A 21,828-nucleotide genomic window follows, 5' to 3' on the forward strand; every position below is an offset into this window, starting at 1 on the left:
GATTAGTATTACTTTTTTTTACCAAATTGCCAATTTATTTCTATACTGTTCAACTGACAAGATAAATGATACAATACAAAATAGTGCACTTAAATAGTGTTTAAGTAAAAGTCTTCAATTTCTAATCCAAAAATTCATCTTCTTTTGGGGGATAATAAGTTCAGGTTATTATACAAATGGAATACACAGACAATTCAAAAGAATCAACTTTATAATCATATTACTTTCGATAATTCTGTGGTGCAAAAATAATTTGTATAGGTTGGGGTAGGTATTTAAAAAGCCTCAGAAGAAATATTTTATTTAAATTTCATTCTCTTTATTTCCAATTTTTTAGCAATTACTTAGATGACCAGCACCTGTTAGCCATAGTTTGCAGAATTTAATGGAAATAATCAATTACTATATTTACAAAATAAATAAACATAAACTGGGTATCAATATATACATTAAGACACTCCAACATAAAATATATTTAAAAAATAAGTATGAGACTTAAACAAATGATGACTTCAAAAAGTATTTTTTGCAAAATGGAGCAGGTAATCTGGTTAAATATGGTATGCTTTCAATGAAAACAGTGAAAATATGTTTGTTGCACTTTACTTGGCCCATAATACTAGTAAAATGTTTTACTATAAATATTTTAAGAGGATAAAATATTTCAATATTACTTTTATAATGAAAATTAATTCTTATAGTAACTAATACAGTTAACAGAAGTACCACGCTTCCATCTAATGCTGCTGAATTATCTAAAGCAGTGGTCCCCAACCCCCGGTCCGCGGACAGGTGCCGGGCCGTGGAGTACCTGGCACCGGGCCGCGCAGCAGCCGGGGGACATGAACGCTGCAGCGCAAAGGCTCCTGGGCCGTGCTCAATGGGCCGTGCGCAAAAGCTCCTGGGCTGTGCCCCCACCCCTGCACGCGCTCAGCGGGCCGCGGCGATAAAAAGGTTGGGGACCACTGATCTAAAGGAGTAAGAATGTTGAAATTTCATTATTTCAAGTATTGCATCTTGGAAATAATGTGATATAAATAGATGCTAGAGATATAGATAAAAATGGCACCTTCAATTATGAAATTTTGTCAGCCATCATTTTACAAAAAAGAAAGAAGAAAGAAAGAAATCATAAAGTCAATTCCAAAGTATTAAATTCTTTGGTATCATTCATCAGTCTTTGAGGATCACAATGTTACAGGGATGGCAATACGGCCTTTCAATATTATTCCAACTCCAAAAGAATTCTTTTAAAATGGTATTATATTAACCTAATTTGACAGTTTTCAGAAATGTAGTTTTTAAAAATATGCTCATAACTGGTCGATGCTTATATTAATTTAGAAAGGTACAATTGTTTAAAACATGTCAAAATTAATTTGTGCCTTCATTTTATACTTGAAAGAGGAAAAAATTAAACATCCCCTTCTCAAAAGTGCAATAGTGTACACATAAATTAGTCAATGTCCATATGATGAGAATATCAAATTTGACATATAACAAAATATTTCCATTTAGCTGACTATACAGTTTACAAATTATATACATCAAAAGCTTCACATTAATTCAAAATCACCAGTTACTGTTTCACAACAGAATCTGGCAACAGTTTTTCCATTGCATTTTAAAAATATATTAATAAAATTACTGCTTTTGAACCAGATTCTCTCCCTACCCAACATACTGCAAATGTAGGTGCTTGAGTGGAATCATTAGAAAAGTTTGAAAATTAGTTTCTTTGATAAAATATAGCATATTTTGATGTCCGAAAACCAAGCAAGTCTCTTATTTCATTTCGGAATTTTGATAAATCTTGTCTGAGTTCATTCAGGTTTTCTACTGTTGCCTGATCAGTACTTTGCATTCTCTGTCTCATGGAAGTCAAGTAACGATGGACTAAACAACACATCACCTTTTGGTAATTTTCATCTCTCTTTTGCTTCAAATTTCTCCACTCCTTTAAATAAATGATGACAAATTAAAAATTGATGTAGCAAATCATTTTTGAACGAAATATCAATCAATTCTTGAGATATTCAAAATATCACAAAGAAATCAAACTCCATCATAACTACAGGCTAATCATCCAAATAACACCTCTCCAAAATGTCACAAATTCCATGAATAAACTACAAGGCACAAATGATGCCCTATAAGACTTGTCAGCAGTTGCATCAAACAAATAACTAAGGTGCAACTTCTGATTTATCATTTAACCATTTCCTCTGGATTAATGACAACTTTTGACTAATTTGGCTGATTTTTAATATCTATAGCAAATAAAGTTTGTATCTCACAAATCATTTTATCCCTATTTATTTATATTTGCAATTAATGCCTGCTTACTGAACTCAGACAATATACGGCTAGAACATGCATATTGTACAATAAGGACCGAAATTCCAAAATTGTACAGAAGCTATCATGCTAGCAACTTTTATTGGTTTGTCTATTTTACCTGCCTGCATGGCATTTGAAAAAAGAACCTGCCCAAAATATTACAACATGTAATTTCTAAAAGTTTGTCAATGACTATCTGCCACCAGTCATAACAACCCAGTGTTAAAGTCCCAGTTTAAAACTGCCCTGCTATGCCTGTGCATGTGCATTTTTATGCCACAACATATGGCCTTATTATGAATAAGACCATATTGAATTTGTAAGTTTGCTCTACTTAAAAGCAATACTATGGATTGTTTGAGTTGATTCAAGAAACCTGACAATTATTTTAGGATGCCAATTGGACTGTGACCTGTACTCGTCCTAATCCAGAACACAGTTTGCTTTACCATGGTTGTTCAACAAATGTTTTTGAATAAACCAAAATTGGTTTCATTTTCATAACAAAACAAAAGCATACTGCCTTTATGACCACATCCACATCTACATGGGTAAATATCTCTACAATATTCCCTAAAGACTTAAATCCTTAATAATAAGATGCCTAGATATAAATTGTTATATATAGTCTTTGTTGTTCAGACATAACTGACGCATAAGAATCAGACAATTATCTATGTGTCAATGTATGCATCTACTTACCTATACTAATAAGTATAATTAAAAACTAAGTACATGGAAGTTACTTTACAATCTAGGGTAACAACTGATTAGTAATCTGGCTAGAACTGATGTTTTCCAGTACTTGTTAAAAATATACTTGCCCTAAAAAACAAAAATACCTCTCTTTTGAAATACAAAATTATTCTTCTTTTTCCTTGCCAAAAGTACTATAAATAATTACTATAACTATCACAATCATCCTGTCCCAAAGAATTGGGAGAACAATCAGATCTTAAATAAGTATTCAGTATCGTAAGGATGAGTGTCATATAGATCTCTGTGGAATCATTCCCAAAGAAGACACAATTTGTGAGATGACATTCTTTAATTAACAGAATCCAGAGCATGCCCACCCTGCTGAATTGTATTATATGTGCAGAAACTATTTGGAGACAGGCAATCCCTCAGATTTTTATTTTAATTATCTAGATATAGGCTAGTATGTTTTACAAACTGAACACAAATTGCTAGCAGAAAAAAAAAATGCAGTTTAATATTACATTCATAATAATGAGTGAGACTCGACCACTGAAAGGCTGCCCAAATTCCATGTAGATAAACTAGATTAAATATTTAGGAGACTTTGATGTAATACATAGAAGTATACTTTGTTTGCTAAGAGAAAACAGTATCTTCATCTGACACCACTACTTCACAAGCTGCACTTCCTCTGGAAGGATATCTCTGTGTAATTCAACAAGTTGTTTTCACCTACAAAACCCTACATGGTACAGGCCTGGATTATTTGCACAACTGCCTTTCACCAGTTAATTCTGCCTATCCATGCACTTTACAGGATAGGCATGCTCCAGGTCTCCTCCTTAAAGTAATGACTTAGGAGGCATGCCTTTTCTGTTGCAGTGTTTTGTTATCTATTCTTTGGAAATATCTCTCTCCTCGTGCCCTTGAAATTTGGATAGTTCTGACCCAGTTAGCCTTTAAGAAAGCCTTAAAATGAGGATTTTCCCTAGGAAATGCACATGGAAAATCCCTAGGGCCAAGACATTATATGAACCCATATATCGTGTGAGATGGAATGTGCAATTAATGAGCTTGGCTATGTTTTGTTTGACGTGTTTGTTTATAAGTTTTGCTTTTTGTTGATGTACGATTCATATTTGCATGACCTTAAATGAAAGAGGTCATTTAATGTACATTGCCCAGAATTATGATTGTTACAAGTTATATAAATCTTCCAAAGTAATGAAGGAACAATAAAAAATAATTGTACATTATTATATAAACAATTCCTTACCTTTAAACTGTTCTGCCGCTTAACTTTGCCTGATGACGTGTGAGAAGAAATCCATTTACTGAGACTATTAAATATGTAGCAGATTGTTTTGGGAGCAGGAATAATATTGAAAGGTGGAGGTTGTGTGCATTTATCATCGAAATAGCTAAGCCAGAGCTTTGCACGAGCAAACTTCCATTCCTTATCCTCATGATTCTAAATTATTTAAAATATATAAAGATGTCAGAAATTTTACTAAATTATGATTAAACACAGCTTTGCATCAAGATATCATGTGCTCCCTCTATGTCGTGTCCCTTTTAATGTGAGTCACACAAAAATAAAGGGTTCAATTACGCACTCATGATCTTGACTTTTTTTTCTCCTCCTCCCACCCAGACAAGATTTAGCTTATGAATTATTAATGAAGACAGATGAGTCCCATCAGTGTTTTCCAGGCATTATAATGTATTCACAAAAAATAGAAAATTCTACATCCTAATCCAGATGACACTATTATTCAGGCTTCAAATTTTGTTATAATGGCAATAAAACAATAAACACTAAAAGTACTTACTGCTATTAGCTGAAAACTTTTATGAAGCATTGCCACTAAAAGCTTGGTAAGAACAATCACAACTACTACATTATATGTGCCAACAATAACAGCACCCACAAAAGACTGCAATTCTTCACCATAATTAAATCTGGTAACAAATATAGCTACATGTGCAAGGGAGAAGATATACCAAAACAGAGCAAAGCAGGTGCCAATAAACCTATGGATAGAAAAAAAAAAGCTTTGATTAGATAACCCTTGAAAACACATAAGGAAAGAATACATTTGTTGTATTGCTCATGATGTTTAAAATGCAGATTAAAATAAAGATGCTACTCGACTTGAATGTTTAGATCTAAAATTGTATAGGAACCTAGTGTGAGAGGAAGCACACAATAAGTATATAACTGGGTGAAAGTGTGAAAATAGTACTCTATAATATGTGGTTTGATTAATAATTCAGGATAAAAATGAACTTTATATATGTGACTCTAAAATAACTTCATTGCAACTTCATGGTCTAATATGTGAATTGGATTTTAATCTGCATTGGTTTACATATATCAAATTTTATCTCAATATATGTAAACATTTGTAAATATATAGTGAATAATAAATGTCAAAAGGCAGAAATAAATACAAATAGATTAATATAAATCCGTGCAAAATTTTAAAGTTCTGAGTTCAACATAAAAATAAGATGGAACAGATTTATGGGTAAACATATAAACTGGCATGGACACTGTATTTAAGAGACAGCTAATCATATCTGTTTCAAGAATGACTGACTAATCTTTAAATGTATTGCACAGTATAAGTAGAACTGAAAGGAGGTGATAGAGGTTTGGTATTATTTTTCCAGTTGTGAATATGAGAGAAAAAACAATTTGTAAGTTAAATTTTTCAACTCATTATTGAATGCAATTTGACATCAAATACAAAATGTAGCATTATGATTGCTCTATAGGGTATACTATATAATTAAGTAAAATTATTTGCTTAAACAGGATTGTAGTAAAATCTTTCATGAGTCAATTACATGCTCAATAAATGCCATTTTTATATATACTATGGAATCAACTAAAAATTTAAAGTAAGGGGATTAACAATTTTATTATCAAGATGACAACACAATTAGATAGTTTATAGTAATTAGCATATACCACACAAGGTATAGGCAAAGCACCAGCAATATGCACAGAGAGCACTGAAACTTACGAGTGGAATGTGTCATTGCTTTGCTGCTCACAAAAAATCCCAGCACAGTCCTTCTCTTCTTGGACAGTAAATCCTTTATCATAAAGTTGAGTCAACCCAATCGTGAATGAGAACAATACCAAAAGGAACATACCAAGAAATTTCCCAAAATCTTGCAACATCTGCCCCATTGAAATCTGTAAAATACATATTAGTTGAGATTACTTAAACTAACATCAGGTATTGGCAAATTAAAAAAGAGAGAGACAGACAAAATTCCATGAAATTACAAGAGTGTGTTTCTCTAAGAGCGAATGGAATGTTTAATTTCATTTTATTTTGATGAAAAAGTAAAAAAATATCCTAAGTAAATAATTAGTTTAAAATAGTAAATATTCATAATGTAATGTAATATAATATAATATAATATTCTCTAAAATTTAAAATAAGTTTGAGATGAGAAAGTTACCTATTTTTTAAAAGATATACATTTATATTATTGTTTACTTAAAAGTAAATAGCTATTTATTGAGCTTTCTTCCTGCTAGAAGGTAGATACATCTTCATTTTAAGGTAAAGTATCTAGAATAGGGATACAAGAACACTAGAACTTGTAAAACTATGAATTATGTAACTTTAAATCTCAATCCTCCACCCTTTTCCCCTTGAAATCCTGGAAATATTAGGCATAAAACATTTCTATTGTTTCAGAAATAATTTAGTATCACATGTTTGATGGAGTTCATAGCCTTTAACAAACTGTTCATAGCAATAGCAATAGCACTTAGACTTATATACTGCTTCACAGTGCTTTACAGCTCTCTGAGTGGTTTAGAGTCAGCATATTGCCCTCAGCAATCTGGATCCTCATTTTACTGACCTTGGAAGAATGGAAGGCTAAGTCAACCCTGAGCCAGTGAGAATCAAACTGCCAAAGTACTGGCAGCTGGCCATCAGCAGAATTAGCCTGCAGTACTGCCTTCTAACCACTGCTGAAATCACTGATTTCACTTAGAAGTATATGTATATAGATAAAATGTGTTTCCAACCTTTCCCCTTTTTAAAACCATTTTCACATAATTAACCATTTCAATTAGAATTATTTAATAGCAATAATTTATTAATGAATATATTTCCAATGTATTTTTGACATTAATATTTCCATGAAGTGATTTACAATGAAACATTCCTAATATATTAATAGCTTTTCAAAATTTATTTAAGGAATATTTATTATTTTGTCAATATCAATGAAAATGGATATATTGCAGTAATATGCCTCACATTTCATTTGATGGGATGTCTTTATAGGCATTTAAAGGTTAAGTTCTATTTCTGTAAAATGGAATATCAGCTACTGCTATATCTGTAGTCATTTCAATATTAGTATCTCATTGAATGGGTTGGTTTTTTTGCCTGTTTGGGTATATTGGAATGCTGACTTTGCTTACGAGACTAATGAAAATGCATGTAATAGCTTTAGCACACAAAGAAATGTTACATGTTGAATCTTTTCAAGGTGAATTCAAATCTGTACTCTTAATGGTTATAAACAATAATAAGGAATTTGCAAGAGAAATTGTGATTAAAAATGGAAGAAATATGAAGAAATAAGTACAGACAACAGAACAATATTTCATAGATATTAGGCATTTATGCACAATTCACATTTATTCACTCATATTTGAGTGTTCATGTATAGAGGAAAAACACAGTGCGCCTTGATTACACTAAGAATATATAAATAAATAATCAATTACTTTATAAATAAATATTACCAATTGAATCATGTGAAATTTAACTCTAATTTTGTTTCTACAGTTTGATTCAATGAAGCAACCACACCTTACCCATACATGCATAAACCTGAATAGCTAGTTCAACAAATGATAGGGAGGGCAACTGTGAATACACTCAATGATTTCAGTAAGTTTAATTACACCAAGAAGGCCTATACTTGAAAAACTAGAGACCTACAGTAAATAATGGTGGTCATATGCTACTATCACATCAATGTTGATAGTCATGTAAAAAGTTACCTGAAGTGGACCCAGGATGGAGCTTGTTGTATACATGAAGAACAGTCGAAGATAACTGAGAACATTAGCAAAAGCAAAGAGTCCTTCAGCCACAAGCGTAGGATGGAAAGCATCCCAATCCTTCCTCTCAGCAAAATCATGGAACTGGAATTTTTAAACAAAACTTATCATTCCTTCAGATATAACTGATGAATATTTCAGCAGTATGTCTCATGAAACATATTTCATTATTTAATAGGTTACTACACCACTACACAACAAAGTGCTTGCTGAAATACGTATGTATGAAATATAGTATGTGTTTACACATACACGGATTACTGTAATCCATCAGTTTATTACTAGGAAATTTGGTGTGCTTTATATTTAAGAAACGAAAGCCAAACTATTGACATGTATTAAATATTTAGGTTATTTCTAATTAATTTTGATAATACAGTATATGCATAATGCCCATAGCTTATAAAAGCTAATATAATAATTCCAGATATATCTTTATTTTATTATTTATTTATTATTCAAATTTCTATACCGCCCTTCTCCTTTCGGACTCAGGGCGGTGAACAGCCAAAATAAAAACATCTATACATAACATTACAGTTAAAAATAAAGTTAAAATAATTTATAAATTTGGCCTGTAATTTAAAACTTGTCAATTTAAAATCAATACTAAAATTTTAAAACTAACCCTAAAATCAAGACAGACCGGCTAACTGGAAAAAATAAGTTTTTAGGGCCCGACGAAAAGTCCGGAGGTCGGAGATCACTCGTATCTCTGGGGGTAGATTGTTCCATAGGGTAGGTGCCACCACAGAGAAGGCTCTCCTCCTGGGGGTCGCCAGCTGGCATTGTCTGGCCGACGGCACCCTGAGGAGGCCCTCTCTAGGGAGCGAACCGGCCGGTGGGAGGCTATTGGTGGCAGAAGGCGGTCCCGTAAGTACCCTGGCCCTAAGCCATGGAGCGCTTTAAAGGTGATCACCAACACCTTGACGCGCACCCGGAAGTCCACCGGAAGCCAATGCAGCTCGCGCAGGAGAGGAGTCACATGGAAGCGCCCCGTCGCTCCCATAATCCCCCGCGCGGCCGCATTCTGCACCAGTTGGAGCCTCCGGGTGTACCCCAAGGGGAGCCCCATGTAGAGAGCATTACAATAGTCCAGACGAGAGGTGACGAGTGCTTGAGTGACCGTGCGTAGGGAGTCCCGGTCCAGAAAGGGGCGCAACTGGCGTATCAGGCGAACCTGACAAAAAGCCCCCCTGGCCACGGCCGTCATATGCCCTTCTAAAGACAGCCGTGCATCCAGGAGGACACCCAAGTTGCGGGCCCTCTCCGTGGGGGCCAATGATTCGCCCCCAATAACCAGCGATGGCGTCAGCTGGCTATACCGGGACGCCGGCAGCCACAGCCACTCGGTCTTGGAAGGGTTGAGTCGAAGCCTGTTTCTCCCCATCCAGACCCGCACGGCCTCCAGGCACTGGGACATCACTTCCAAGGCATCATTGGGATGGTCTGGGGTGGAAATGTACAGCTGAGTATCATCAGCGTACTGATGGAACTCCACCCCAAAACCACAGATGATCTCACCCAGCGGCTTCACATAAATGTTGAACAGGAGGGGCGAGAGGACCGACCCTTGCGGCACCCCACAAACAAGGCGCCTTGGGGTCGACCGCTGCCCCCGTCAACACAGATTGCGACCGGTCAGAGAGATAGGAGAACCACCGCAAAACGGTGCCCCCCACTCCCAGTCCCTCCAGCCGGCGCAACATGATACCATGGTCGATGGTATCAAAAGCCGCTGAAAGGTCTAATAGGACCAGGATAGAGGAATAACCCCTATCCCGGGCCCTCCAGAGATCATCCACCAACGCGACCAATGCCATTTCCGTACTGTACCCAGGTCTGAAGCTGGACTGGAGCGGATCCAGATAGACAGCTTCATCCAGGTACTGGGGAAGCTGTCGCGCCACCACACTCTCAACAACCTTCGCAATAAAGCGAAGGTTGGAGACTGGACGATAGTTAGCCAAAACAGCCGGATCCAGGGATGGCTTCTTGAGGAGAGGCCTCACCACCGCCTCTTTCAAGGCGGCCGGCAGGACACCCTCACTCAAAGAAGCGTTGATAATCCCCTGGAGCCAGCCTTGTGTAACCTCCCGGGAAGCCAGCACCAACCAGGAGGGACACGGGTCCAATAAACATGTGGTCCCGTTCAGCCGTCCCAAGATCCTGTCCACGTCCTCGGGAGCCACGGGATCGAACTCCTCCCAGATAACACTCTCAAGGCCTGCCTCAGTCATCTCGTCTGAACTAACCCAGTCAGCGGCCAAGTCTTCCCGAATCTGAGTTATTTTATCATCCAGATACTGTACAAAATCCTCAGCTCGGCCCTTTGAACAGTATTGTAATGTTCCTGCTATTTCATATTCTATTTTTGGAAATGTATCTTATTCATATATACTGTAGTTATCCCAAAAAGAACTTTAACAAAAAAACAAACAAGAAATACATTTTTAGTTGTTTTTATGTCTCTTTTAGTTTTGTGCTTTGCCCAAGTCAACTGGAGATGAGCAGCCAATAAATTTAAATAATAAACACATAAATGCATAGTAAGTAAAATGTCTACTTTCTGTAGCAGCTTTAATATATATAGACCGAACTCAAAGACCAGACCAGACAATTTTAAGAATGAATGTCCTTAAGACTTCAATTGTTGAAAAATACAACAACTTAATGCTCATGTTAACATTACCTTATTATGGGCAACTACTTTGAGAGCAAAAGTTGCCAAATACAAAGAATTCATGACAAAACTAAGTTGATTTCGTGATTCTTCTAAAAAGTCTTCCAAGCCATCATACCAAAGTCTTTTAACATCTGACCATACCATTCCTTAGAACAGAAAAAGAAAAAGGGTATTCAATCTCAGTATTATCTAGGTATACTTTTAAATAACTGAAAGGTCAATCTAATAAAGAACTATTTATTCCAAGGAATTTTTAGTGAAAAAGCAGATTATAGTATTATAAAATATGATAAAACAATATCAAACCTGAACTATCTAATATACAGTATATTCCAAATAAAAGAATCAGTTACCTTATAAAAATTAATTTTCCACTATAAATATGTTATTATATTTAATAATAAATATTATATAACATTGTTTTAGACATAATTGTTGAGAATATAAGTGAGTTTGTCTCCCCCTCTTGTTATTTTTCAACAACTTTTTTCCCCAACTTTTAAGCCAGTGATTTTTTTTTGGTAATATATTTGTATTGTAGGTAAAACTCAAAAGTTGAAAGCAATACGTTTGCAAAACATGTTAATTTAAATCTGGTACAAACAACTGACAAACTATTTAGCCACAGACAAACAGTAGGTAACACAATAACTTGACAAAAAATTCACATCATCTTGTGATAAGCCTCATTACCACAGCAGCAATTTGTTCACTGTCCTGTTTTTAAAATGCTGAATATTCCTACAAGCCAGAATGTTGATATAATATAAATGTGACGATAAGCTGAGCCATTATATGCAGCCCATTATAAAGCACTCCATAGTGCTGTAATGGGTAGGACAACTTGCTATGGCCAACTTGCTGTGGCCAATTTAGTGCAGTCAACTCACCCCGGGACAACTCGCCACGGCCAACTCGCCATAGGACAATTCATCCTTGGACAATTCAACGTTATATTAATCGTTTTATTCAGCTATTTTTATTATTGGTGACCATGTTTTCATCAAAAGTATTGTAACTCTTGTATTTCTGGATTGACTTTATTTTATTATTATTGGCCACAGTTCCATAGAAATCAATTTAACTTTTGTATTTGTTGAATTGTCCTACAGTGAATTGGCCGTGAGTTGGTTGCAGTGAGTTGTCCCATTCCATGCTGTAGTACCTTAGTTTTGTGGCCTTATTTACTTTTTGGTACATTTACATTTTTTCCAATGTCATAGCGTGATTAAAAAGAAGTAATGTTTAAGGATTACATATCTCTTCACATTTTACCATGCAAAATAGCATTTCTGTAACTGACATCACTTCCTAGTATTGCTCTTTCAGTAGTAGATGTCTAAAGATATTTTTCATCTTAACAGATAACCACAATACATTTTTTTTTACTTCTTTAAGGTTATCAAATGCTTGTAACCACAGCTACATAGAGAAAATTAGCATACCAAAGGCATCAAGCAATTATTATTTCATAGGATTATATCAGTCTTAGGGGACCAAAATATGATTTGCAATTTTATTGATATAAAGAAAATCACACCAAAGGTTGCTACATTTATTTTAAAAAGCAATGAGTGGTGCAAAGTATTAGGAAAAAGCATTTTACAAAGCAGATTAAGGCAAAGAAAATAACTCATCATTTCATGTGACACATGAAAGCAGGCACATCCTTTGGAAAACTTGCATGTCTGTTTCAAAGACTGTTCCCTACTATCTGTGCTACTAGCTACTTTGCTGGAAGTTTCAGCAGAAGCAGTCTCCCATGTACACACAAGCGCACATTTAGAAAGTTCTTCCATAGCTGTTTAATGCTTTGAGGAGGGTGTTAATATACTTTTCAATTATATTAGGTTGATAATATACTTTTCAAAATTCTGCATACTTTACACAGACTTAAAATTCAATGATACTGAGAAATAGTTTATGCTCCACTGCTGGTTCTATTATCATATCAGACTGCTGGTTCTTGAAGGATCAATTAATACATTTACAGACATAGATAAGGCACAAGAATAAAGATACCCCATCTGCATCTATCTAGATTCTGCCTTCCTGCCATTATAACTTTTTATGTGACTGGAAGCACAGATTTTTCTAACTTTGCCATCATGCAAACAGACAGTTCAATTCAATTCAGTTCACTGATATTCAGCCCAGAATTGTTCTTATAAAATTGTATGTTATATTAAAGTATATATCACACAAGGTGGCCATCCAAAATGTATTCATTGACAAAGTCAGAATTTTAACAGTTTCATATTCTTTATACTTACCAATGAGCCACAGTAATAGAAGATAATCTATTCTCTCTAATGCTGGTCCCATTGTATTTTTTTTATCTTCATTGTAGACAAGTGAGTACAAATTAAGTAATAACAAAAATGTAAAATAAGAAGCTCCATGAATGATAAATTTCATAAAAGGAGTATGAATTATTCTGCCTATTTGAGATCTTGGTGCCAATAAATAACAAAAAGATAGTAGAGGCCAAAGGATGCCAACTGTCAAGACTGTCAAAATCTTCTTAAATGTATGCTTGCGGCGATAACCAGCCATTTGTCCAAACCAGACAGTATTAAGAAACTGCTGGCAATTAGATTGAGAAACAAACTGGAATAGAAAAATATTTTACATGAATAAGCACTTTATAAAGAAGCTAATGATTTACATTCTTAGTTTAAAGAATAACAAAATTAGACAGAAATAATTAGCTACATAATAGCACTGGAGGGTAAATTCATTTTAAACATGTAAATTCTATATAATTAAATATAATCAGTTAATTAAACTTCATTGTATGTTTAAAGCAGATACTCAATCTTTCTGATTTTATGTTTGCTAATACTAGAACTGTAAAAAATGTTTGTGTGATGTCCTCAGCCCCAACTGCTGAATTGGTGATGAAGGCTGCATTGTACTATAAGCTCCACCTCTTTTGACCATATTTTTTATGTCACATCACAACATTCATATAGAAAAGGCAAGACCTGCAATGTAACAGTGCAATGCTATTTTTGTTGGACTCACTAGCCTGACACACAATAAAATATTTAAAATCTTAACTATTATAGCAACCATATCTCATAATATCCATTACTTTGGGCTGTGCTTTCTCAGAATTATATGTGTGAAACAGATTTCCCATTTTACAAAGCAATGCTCTTTAAACACACACACATAGACAGGCAAAGTACTAGAACCCTGGCAGGTTTATAAACTGGCAACATATGGCTTTTAATCCAACGTAAGAAACAGCAGGATTGTAAAACTAGTTATTCACTTTCAACTAGGAATAATAATAACAACAACAGCAACAGAAACAGCAGCAATAATATGACTGGAATGCTGAACAAGAAATTAAACTTCAAAAATGGTCATGTGAGAAAGAGAAATGTGAAAGTGTTGCTTACCTTGCACCATATTTTATAGAGACAATTAACTTCAACAATTGTAGTACCATTACATTATATAATGCCAGCCAACAGAAACTGGATGAAGTAAAATTCAAAACTTTGTGCCACATCAGATGCATGAGGTAAGAACCAGAGCAGCAAAACCAGTGAATCTACTGAGCCGTGAAAAGGAACTCATACTACTATGGCATGAATTCTCCCTTTCCATTCAGACTCTTGCCCCACAAATCCATTGACTATTGTCTTATAGAGAAAAATATTGTGCTAGGCTGCTAATTTATGTTTATATCAAAGATAGTCACTGACTGCCAACCATAATTAAGACCAGAAATTACATTACTAAGCAAGGCAATTGTTGAGTGGTGCTCAATTTAAAGGCTTTTTTGCCATGGTTGTTAAGTGAATCATGCAGTTATTAAGCAAAGTTGGCTTCCGCCATTGATTTTGATTGTTGGAAGCAGGCTGGGATTGTCACAAATGGTGATCACATAATCCACCACTACAAATACATGCCAGTACCAAGAGCCCAAGTTTTGATCATGTGACTACAGGGATGCTGCAGTGGTCGCAAGTGTGAGGACTGTGATCCTACATCACTTTTTTCAGTGCTTTTTCATAAAACAAACAAAAGATTTTAAGTCAAGGACTTCCTACAGAAATTGAATAGATTGTATTGAATGAATATTACAATTTTTCTAATTATTAGAAGTTGGAAACTTACTAAGACACATATCTGTTTTATCCCATCTATTTGTAACAGGATTCTATATTTAATAAATCAAAACTGACATACTTCCTTTTGGTTATACTTAATGGCAAGCTTTAGGCGACTCAAATTCATTCTCTCTTCTAGTAATCCTCGTTTATCCACATGTTCATCACTTGCAGTATGATTCAATATAACTTCAAGCTCCCGGGAATTCCGTGCCTGAGCAAGCAAATCTTTAGCAAAGGTTTTGCACTGCTGAGCCAGTTCTTCATAATCATTTCTAAGAAATACACAAAGTAACAAAAATTACTTCTAATGCTAATTTAATATAATCCAATACTAATTAGATTTAATCTAATGCTAATACGAACAAAAAAGAAGAATAAAGGTCCTTCCTGAACAAAACTGGATACCAGACTGGAATCAGCTGAAATCAAGATGGTTCAAATAAATTATTTCAGTCATTGAAAAAGGTCAAACTTTTTTAAAAATAAAGATGGTATAGTAGTTAAGGTAATGGACTAGGACCAGGGGATTCAGGTTCAAATCCCTCAGATATGGATGACTTTAGCTATGGGGAAAACTGGAAGAGGGAATGCTATATATCTTGCCACGCATTCATAAATTCATAAGAAATAAATAATTTAAATAATTTAGCTACATTGTCATTAAATATCCTTTATTTCATTTATTAGATTTATGGATGACTTTTATTATATACATTTTAATGCATTTGGGAGTGGAGTTTTATTGTACCCTTTGTTAGAACTGAAGTGGGTTATATATATTGTAAAAACAAATTAATAAAATTAAATAAATGTTAGAGATACAGTAGTGCTGTGTTGATTTTTATTAAATTTGGAAGATTAGTATTTGGATGATACTACCAAGAAATCTCTGAGCTTTAAGCTAATATAAATAATGGCATCAGGAATCAAGCCTGAGTTGAAGAAGACTTTATCTTTTTAAGTCCTCAGTGATGCATATGGATTGTTTGTTCTAAATTTTTTAAAAAATAATTTCATTACCATGCAAAATGGAAATACGTTATCAAAATAGAAAATGAAATATTCATGAATGCAACCTTATATTTTTCTTGGCAATAGTACCAAAGTAATTTGTCTCTGTGACCTTCAAGATATTTCAGTATATGTCTGTAATTTAGCCTCCCTTATTATTCTTCAATAATTTTTTTTTTTTAAATTTGATTTATATGCCGCCCTTCTCTGGAGACTCGGGGTGGCTTACAATGCGTTAAGCAATAGCCTTCATACTTTTGTATATTTATACAAAGTCAGCTTATTGCCCCCACAAACTGGGTCCTCAATTTACCTACCTTAGAAAGGATGGAAGGCTGAGCCAACCTTGAGCCTGGTGAGATTCGAACTTACAGTAATTGCAGACAGCTAGTGTTAATCACAATGCTATCAGTCTATTGAGCCACCAGGCCCAATTGATATATAACCAGAATAATTGTGTTTGAACCAAAAAGAAACACAACATAACCCTGTGTAGATTTTGTCCTTAACTAAACATTTGCTATAAATCTTTGAAGTATATGTAGTATCTTCTAAGTTAATTACAAATTAACTTAGCTTAAAACAGTTCATGAAATATTTGTATTTAGTTCTTGTTCCTTAGTAACAACATTCAGGTATATTATCTATTCCTCAATATGTTTGTCTAGGAATAAGAGCTGTAGAATGTGTGACTCATTTCTCAGTAAATATTAATGAGTTTGTGTTGGAAATTTTCTGTTTATAGCATATTTATTTATTTATTTTATTAAATTTTTATACTGCCCTTCTCCCGGAGGATTCAGGGCAGTGTACAGCCAGAGATAAAACCCACAACAATATAAAAGTTAAAAGACAAATTAAAAATATTAAATAATTTGGCTGAAAAAAGCTAAAATAAAGACAACCCATTAAAATAGCATTAGGCCAGCCCTGCTTGGTGAAACAATAGCGTTTTGAGGGCGCAGTGAAAGGTGCGGAGGTTGGGAATCCTACAAATCTCCGGGGGCAGCTCATTCCAGAGGGCAGGTCCCCCCACAGAGAAGGCTCTCCAACCTGGGGGTCGCCAGTCGACATTGTTTGACCGACGGCACCCTGAGGAGTCCCTCTCTGTGGTCGATGGGAGGCTATCGGTGGCAGAAGGCGGTCTCGTAAGTACCCGGGTCCTAAGTCATGGAGCGCTTTAAAGATGGCGACCAACACCTATATATATACAGTATTGTTAGCCAGGCTCACTTGTGATATACCTGCATCTAATAATGTCATGCTGCTGAAATTACAATAATACATATTATCATACCTGAATTCAACTTCTACAAGGCTTAATTCTCTTAAGTCTGCACTAAGTTCAAAGGCTCTCAGAATTGGATCCTCTTCTGTCAACATTATTAAGGCAGGACTAGCCAAACATCGATAAATATCAAGACGAAATCTGCCGTGGCAATGTTAAAGAACACATCTTAAGACAAACAGTTTTTATTTGATTAAACGTATCAACTCATCATTTATATGAAATCTATTTTAGAAATCTGACATATATCATTATCAGTAGGCAAAAGAATTTCCTCCAAAGCACTTGTTGTAAGAAAGTCCTTAATGTATTTAGTTTAAATACAGATAACAAATTTAATTAAAGACTTTATTATAAGATGTACTGCTATCCATTATTGTTCAAAGGACAATTGTGTTAGATTAAGATTCTCCAAACATGCAAACCCATTAATCCTACTCAAAACAACTTTGTCAATTTGGGATATTATTGTAATTTCATGATAATAACCAAAATGTTGTTGGAGGTTCTGAGCAACTAGATGTGGCAAAATATTCCTTGCACAAGAGAGATACTTTCCCTGTCTTGACAATCTGATTTAATTTCAGCTCCTGCTTGGCTCTGGGTGCAATGCCAGTGTCCCTGAAAAAGCAAGTCAATAAAATAGGCCAAAGTTTTGGCCAAAGGGACTTTTATCCTAGCTTCTGTTTTTGTGTCAATTATTGCCTTTTGGGAAGAAAGAAACCTTTGCAATAGTGATTTACTGTATGCCCTTATCACTTATAAAGTAGAATATTGCAATGCTTTCAATTTTGGGCTGCCTTTGGAGACCACCCAGAAGCTACAGTTGGTACAGAATGTAACTCTTTGCCTGCTGCCTGGTGAAAGCCACTACAGTTAAGAAACACTAGTGCTGCATTAGTTGACAATAAATTGCCAACTGCAATTCAAAATGCTGGTTTTGATCTATACTGTAAAACCTTACATGGTTAAGCTTCCAATTGACTTCAGAACTGCCTTCTCCAAATAGAATCTCTTCTGCAATCTATTTGGGAATAGGATATGCACATTTATGGAACAGTTTGCACCCAATATCATATTGGCCTCTAAGTTTTGTGTTTTAGGAAGGCAGTGAAAGCAAGGATTGGTCTGCTATTTTAATCTACATTAATGAATTCTGTTTTATCTGTTTTTATGAATAATATGTTTTAAACAGCCTACATATTAGCAATTTATAATAACATGAAAGAAAAAATAGTTCCTTGTTTACAAAAGTCTCTTTCCAGGATTAGTAGTGATATAGTAGGAAACTGATTTATCACCAGTGAGATCGCTAAACCATTGTGTTCACTACTGTATAATGACCATAAGCAATCATCCAAATATTTTTCCCAATTCTACTCAGATGGCAGGCATTAAACTTAACATTTTTTCATACAAAGCTATATACTCTATCAATTATTTCCTTGTCATGAGCATTTATTTTATTCTAAAATATAAACTAAACTCCTTTATGATTATTACTTAAAAATGGTGGAAAAACTGCAGATACGGATGAAGATCTAATTATTGTAACCTGGAGTGACGTAAACTATCTTTTTTGTTCTTGGCTGTACACAATGTACATTCACATCCCACAGCATGAGGTTTGGGTAGTGACACATCCTGTTTTAAGAGCATTGTAAGAATTTCATAGTTGTTACGGTGAGCAGCTAAAATGACCGGTGCCACATCCATAGTTGTTGAATATTCTGGATTCTGAATACGTTCCATTAATTTCTGCAACAGACAGACAAAAGTCTGAGAAAATAAATTAAGCTTGATGAATTAGTAATGCAGAGATGAAATCTAAGAGACATCCAATTTGAAACCAAAACATACATTTTAAGGTCTTAAATATTTTTTAATTTCAAAATCACTAAACTGGATGCAATGACTGATAAATGTTAACTAAGTACATTTTGTTCCATGAAGAATTATTTCTTGAAATGAAAAATGCATATATGATTCTAAAGTACATGTGCCATTTCTCTTATTTCTAGGGGTAGGGTAGTAAGAAGTAGAATGAATAAACTCAGTTATGCTTCTTATATGTGCCTTCTTCTTAAGCAGCCAGTTACAGACACACATTTGTACAATAGTTCTTGAAGTGAATAAAATAAAAAATAGACCAATGTGTATGTGATAATTTGAACAGTAACTTCTAGTGATTCTCCCAATTTAAAAAAAATTGTAATAGAAAAAGCCTTGTGGGATGTATTGAAGATAACAATTACACTATTGAATTTACATACTGTAACAGTTCTTATCTTTTTGGTAATGTTTATAAAAACTAGAATTAGAAATATTCCCTTTTATAATGTATATGGGATAGTCCTTGACTTACAACCACAATTGGGCCCAACATTTCTGTCACTAAAACATTTGTGAATATTGCCCCATTTTACGACCTTTCTCGCCACAGTTATTGAATGAATCACTGCAGTTGTTAAGTTAGTAACATAGTTGTTAAATTGACTTCCCCCATGCCTTTGCTTGTTGGAAGGTTGCAAAAGATGATCACATGATCCCAGAACACTGCAACTTTCATAAATTTGATTCACTTGCCAAGTTCTGAATTTTGATCACATGACCATGGGATTGCTGCAATGGTCCTGTGAAAAACAGTCATAAATCACTCTATTCAGTGCCTTTGTAACTTTGAACAGTCACTAAATGTACTGTTGTAAATCAAGGACTACTTGTATATACAAGTCAATGTTTATTTAAGACAACCTTCAATTTGATTATTTATAATTCAAGCAGCAGAATGCCACAATGGTTAAACTAATACTTTTAAAAATTTTATGCTTTATAGTTAATCAGTAAAATAGCTTCAAGTCCACCCTCAGCCATGGAAGCTCACTGCTCAATATAACTCACAGAATTGTTGTTGTGGGGAAAAGTGTGTGGCAGAGTGCTATATATGCCCATGAGTTCCTGTATATACAGCTAATAAATAACCAGAAATAATGAATATATCTGCCCATTTTCAGGTATATAATCAAACACTTTTCAATTGCTCTCTAAAGTTTTCAAGATCAAACTTTTCCCATTATCAAAGATTTGACATCATGAGATGCACTCTCAAACACAGAATTAAAGCAATACTAACAACAATTGTTGGTCTACTGGATCGCTTTGGTCGATGATTAAGTAATATATCAACAGCTCCCACAACTTCTGAATCAATGGCCACCAATAATGCATCTGTAGACTGAAGAAAATTAAAGCACAAATAATATCAAATTTCATACCATGGAAGAAAATATACATTGTTAAATTACAAAATGACAATGTTCTAAGGGCAAGCAAAAAGAATAGAAATTTGAAATTTATACTAATGTTATTAATAGTACCTGACAGCCATAATCCAACAGAAGCTGTAGAATGTCTAGATTCTCATTTTCAATACTTATGGTAACAGCATTTCTCCCAAGTACATCCACACAATTTATGTTCATCTCACCAGAATTATTCTCTTCTAAAAGTTTCTTCACCATGTAATAATCACCTAAACCAATAATATACAAAATCCCCTTTTAGCAATTTAGATTTTAATTTGTAACGACTTTTAAAAAAACACTTATTAAATTCTTCAGCAAGTCAGTCATATGTAAATTTTGATTTAAAAACAAGTATTTCCCAAAAACTACCCTCTTCCCCCCTCTTTAAATATAGGAATAGAGAAGAGTGATCAAAAGCTGAAATTAACTAAATAAAATGACACATTATACTAGGGTTGCTTGACAATTTAATTAACTTTGGCCTTTTTAGCCAAGACCCTTCATCAACCAAGCTAACAAGACTCACATTCCCATAAAAGGGAAGGGAGGAAAAGATGGGAATTTTTTATGCCTTTTGCTATTGTTCTTGCTCATTACAAGGAATGTACATTACTCAGTGGGTCAGAATCAGAGTTGCTACCCCCTTTTACGGATCACATTCTGTTTATTCGGACTGAAGTTTCTCATCCTAGGTACGTTCAGGAATAAGGAGCAGCACCCCGGCCTTTTCCGGCGCTGCCCGCTTGGATGCTGGGCGGGATTCATTGATGAAGGCCCGCTCCTAGTTGATAATGCGGGTCTAACGAAAACAGTTTCTTGCGGCAATGAAGGGGAAAGCGAGAGATAGAGGTCTACCTTTGTCGCAAGCCAGCAGGAACAGTTTCTCGTCCAGGGTGGTCTCCTCCTTCACCTGCCGGACGTCCTTCAACGTCAGCAGCTTGTTCGGGGAAGCCGAGGCCGATGGGTCTGCACTCTGGTATAGAGCAGCCATAGCGCCGGCCCCGCAGTAAACGGAGGGTCATCGGAGAGGCCGCTCTGGAAAGCCACCTTCCTCCTCCTCCTCCTCCTCCCCCTCCCTGCCCCCTAGACAGGCAACCCCGCTGGGATACCCGCGACCGAGGCGCGCCTCACGTGCCACCCGAAGGGAGAGCGAACGACGCGCAGCTGTCAAAAGGGAGCGCGAGCGACCGAGAGCTCCGCGCGCGCACGCGCAAAAGGCTTTTTTTTTTGTTCGGGGTTCTTCCGTTGCTGAAGAC

The 21,828-nt window shown here is 35.1% G+C and overlaps 1 protein-coding gene across 2 annotated transcripts; it reads right to left on the reverse strand.

Annotated features, from left to right (window-relative positions):
* Positions 1 to 12: 12 nt before the first annotated feature.
* Positions 13 to 21,812, reverse strand: TRPC1 (transient receptor potential cation channel subfamily C member 1). 2 transcript variants are annotated; one of them, XM_034439305.3, is made up of 13 exons: positions 21,428 to 21,812; positions 20,645 to 20,799; positions 20,401 to 20,502; positions 18,823 to 19,025; positions 17,277 to 17,408; positions 15,045 to 15,240; positions 13,112 to 13,448; positions 10,845 to 10,984; positions 8,093 to 8,236; positions 6,075 to 6,250; positions 4,875 to 5,076; positions 4,319 to 4,513; positions 13 to 1,957 (listed from the first exon to the last, which is right to left on the reverse strand). In XM_034439305.3, exons 1-13 carry the CDS (start codon positions 21,561 to 21,563, stop codon positions 1,730 to 1,732), a joined length of 2,346 nt encoding a protein of 781 aa, XP_034295196.1. In that variant the 5' UTR covers positions 21,564 to 21,812; the 3' UTR covers positions 13 to 1,729. The 2 variants fall into 2 exon arrangements, with proteins under 2 accessions (XP_034295196.1, XP_034295195.1); XM_034439304.3 differs by having other exon boundaries at positions 18,823 to 19,046.
* Between the last annotated feature and the right edge of the window lie 16 nt (positions 21,813 to 21,828).

This window comes from Pantherophis guttatus, chromosome 6 (genome assembly GCF_059756535.1).
Source record: "Pantherophis guttatus breed Tessera chromosome 6, ASM5975653v1, whole genome shotgun sequence".
NCBI lineage: Eukaryota > Metazoa > Chordata > Lepidosauria > Squamata > Colubridae > Pantherophis > Pantherophis guttatus.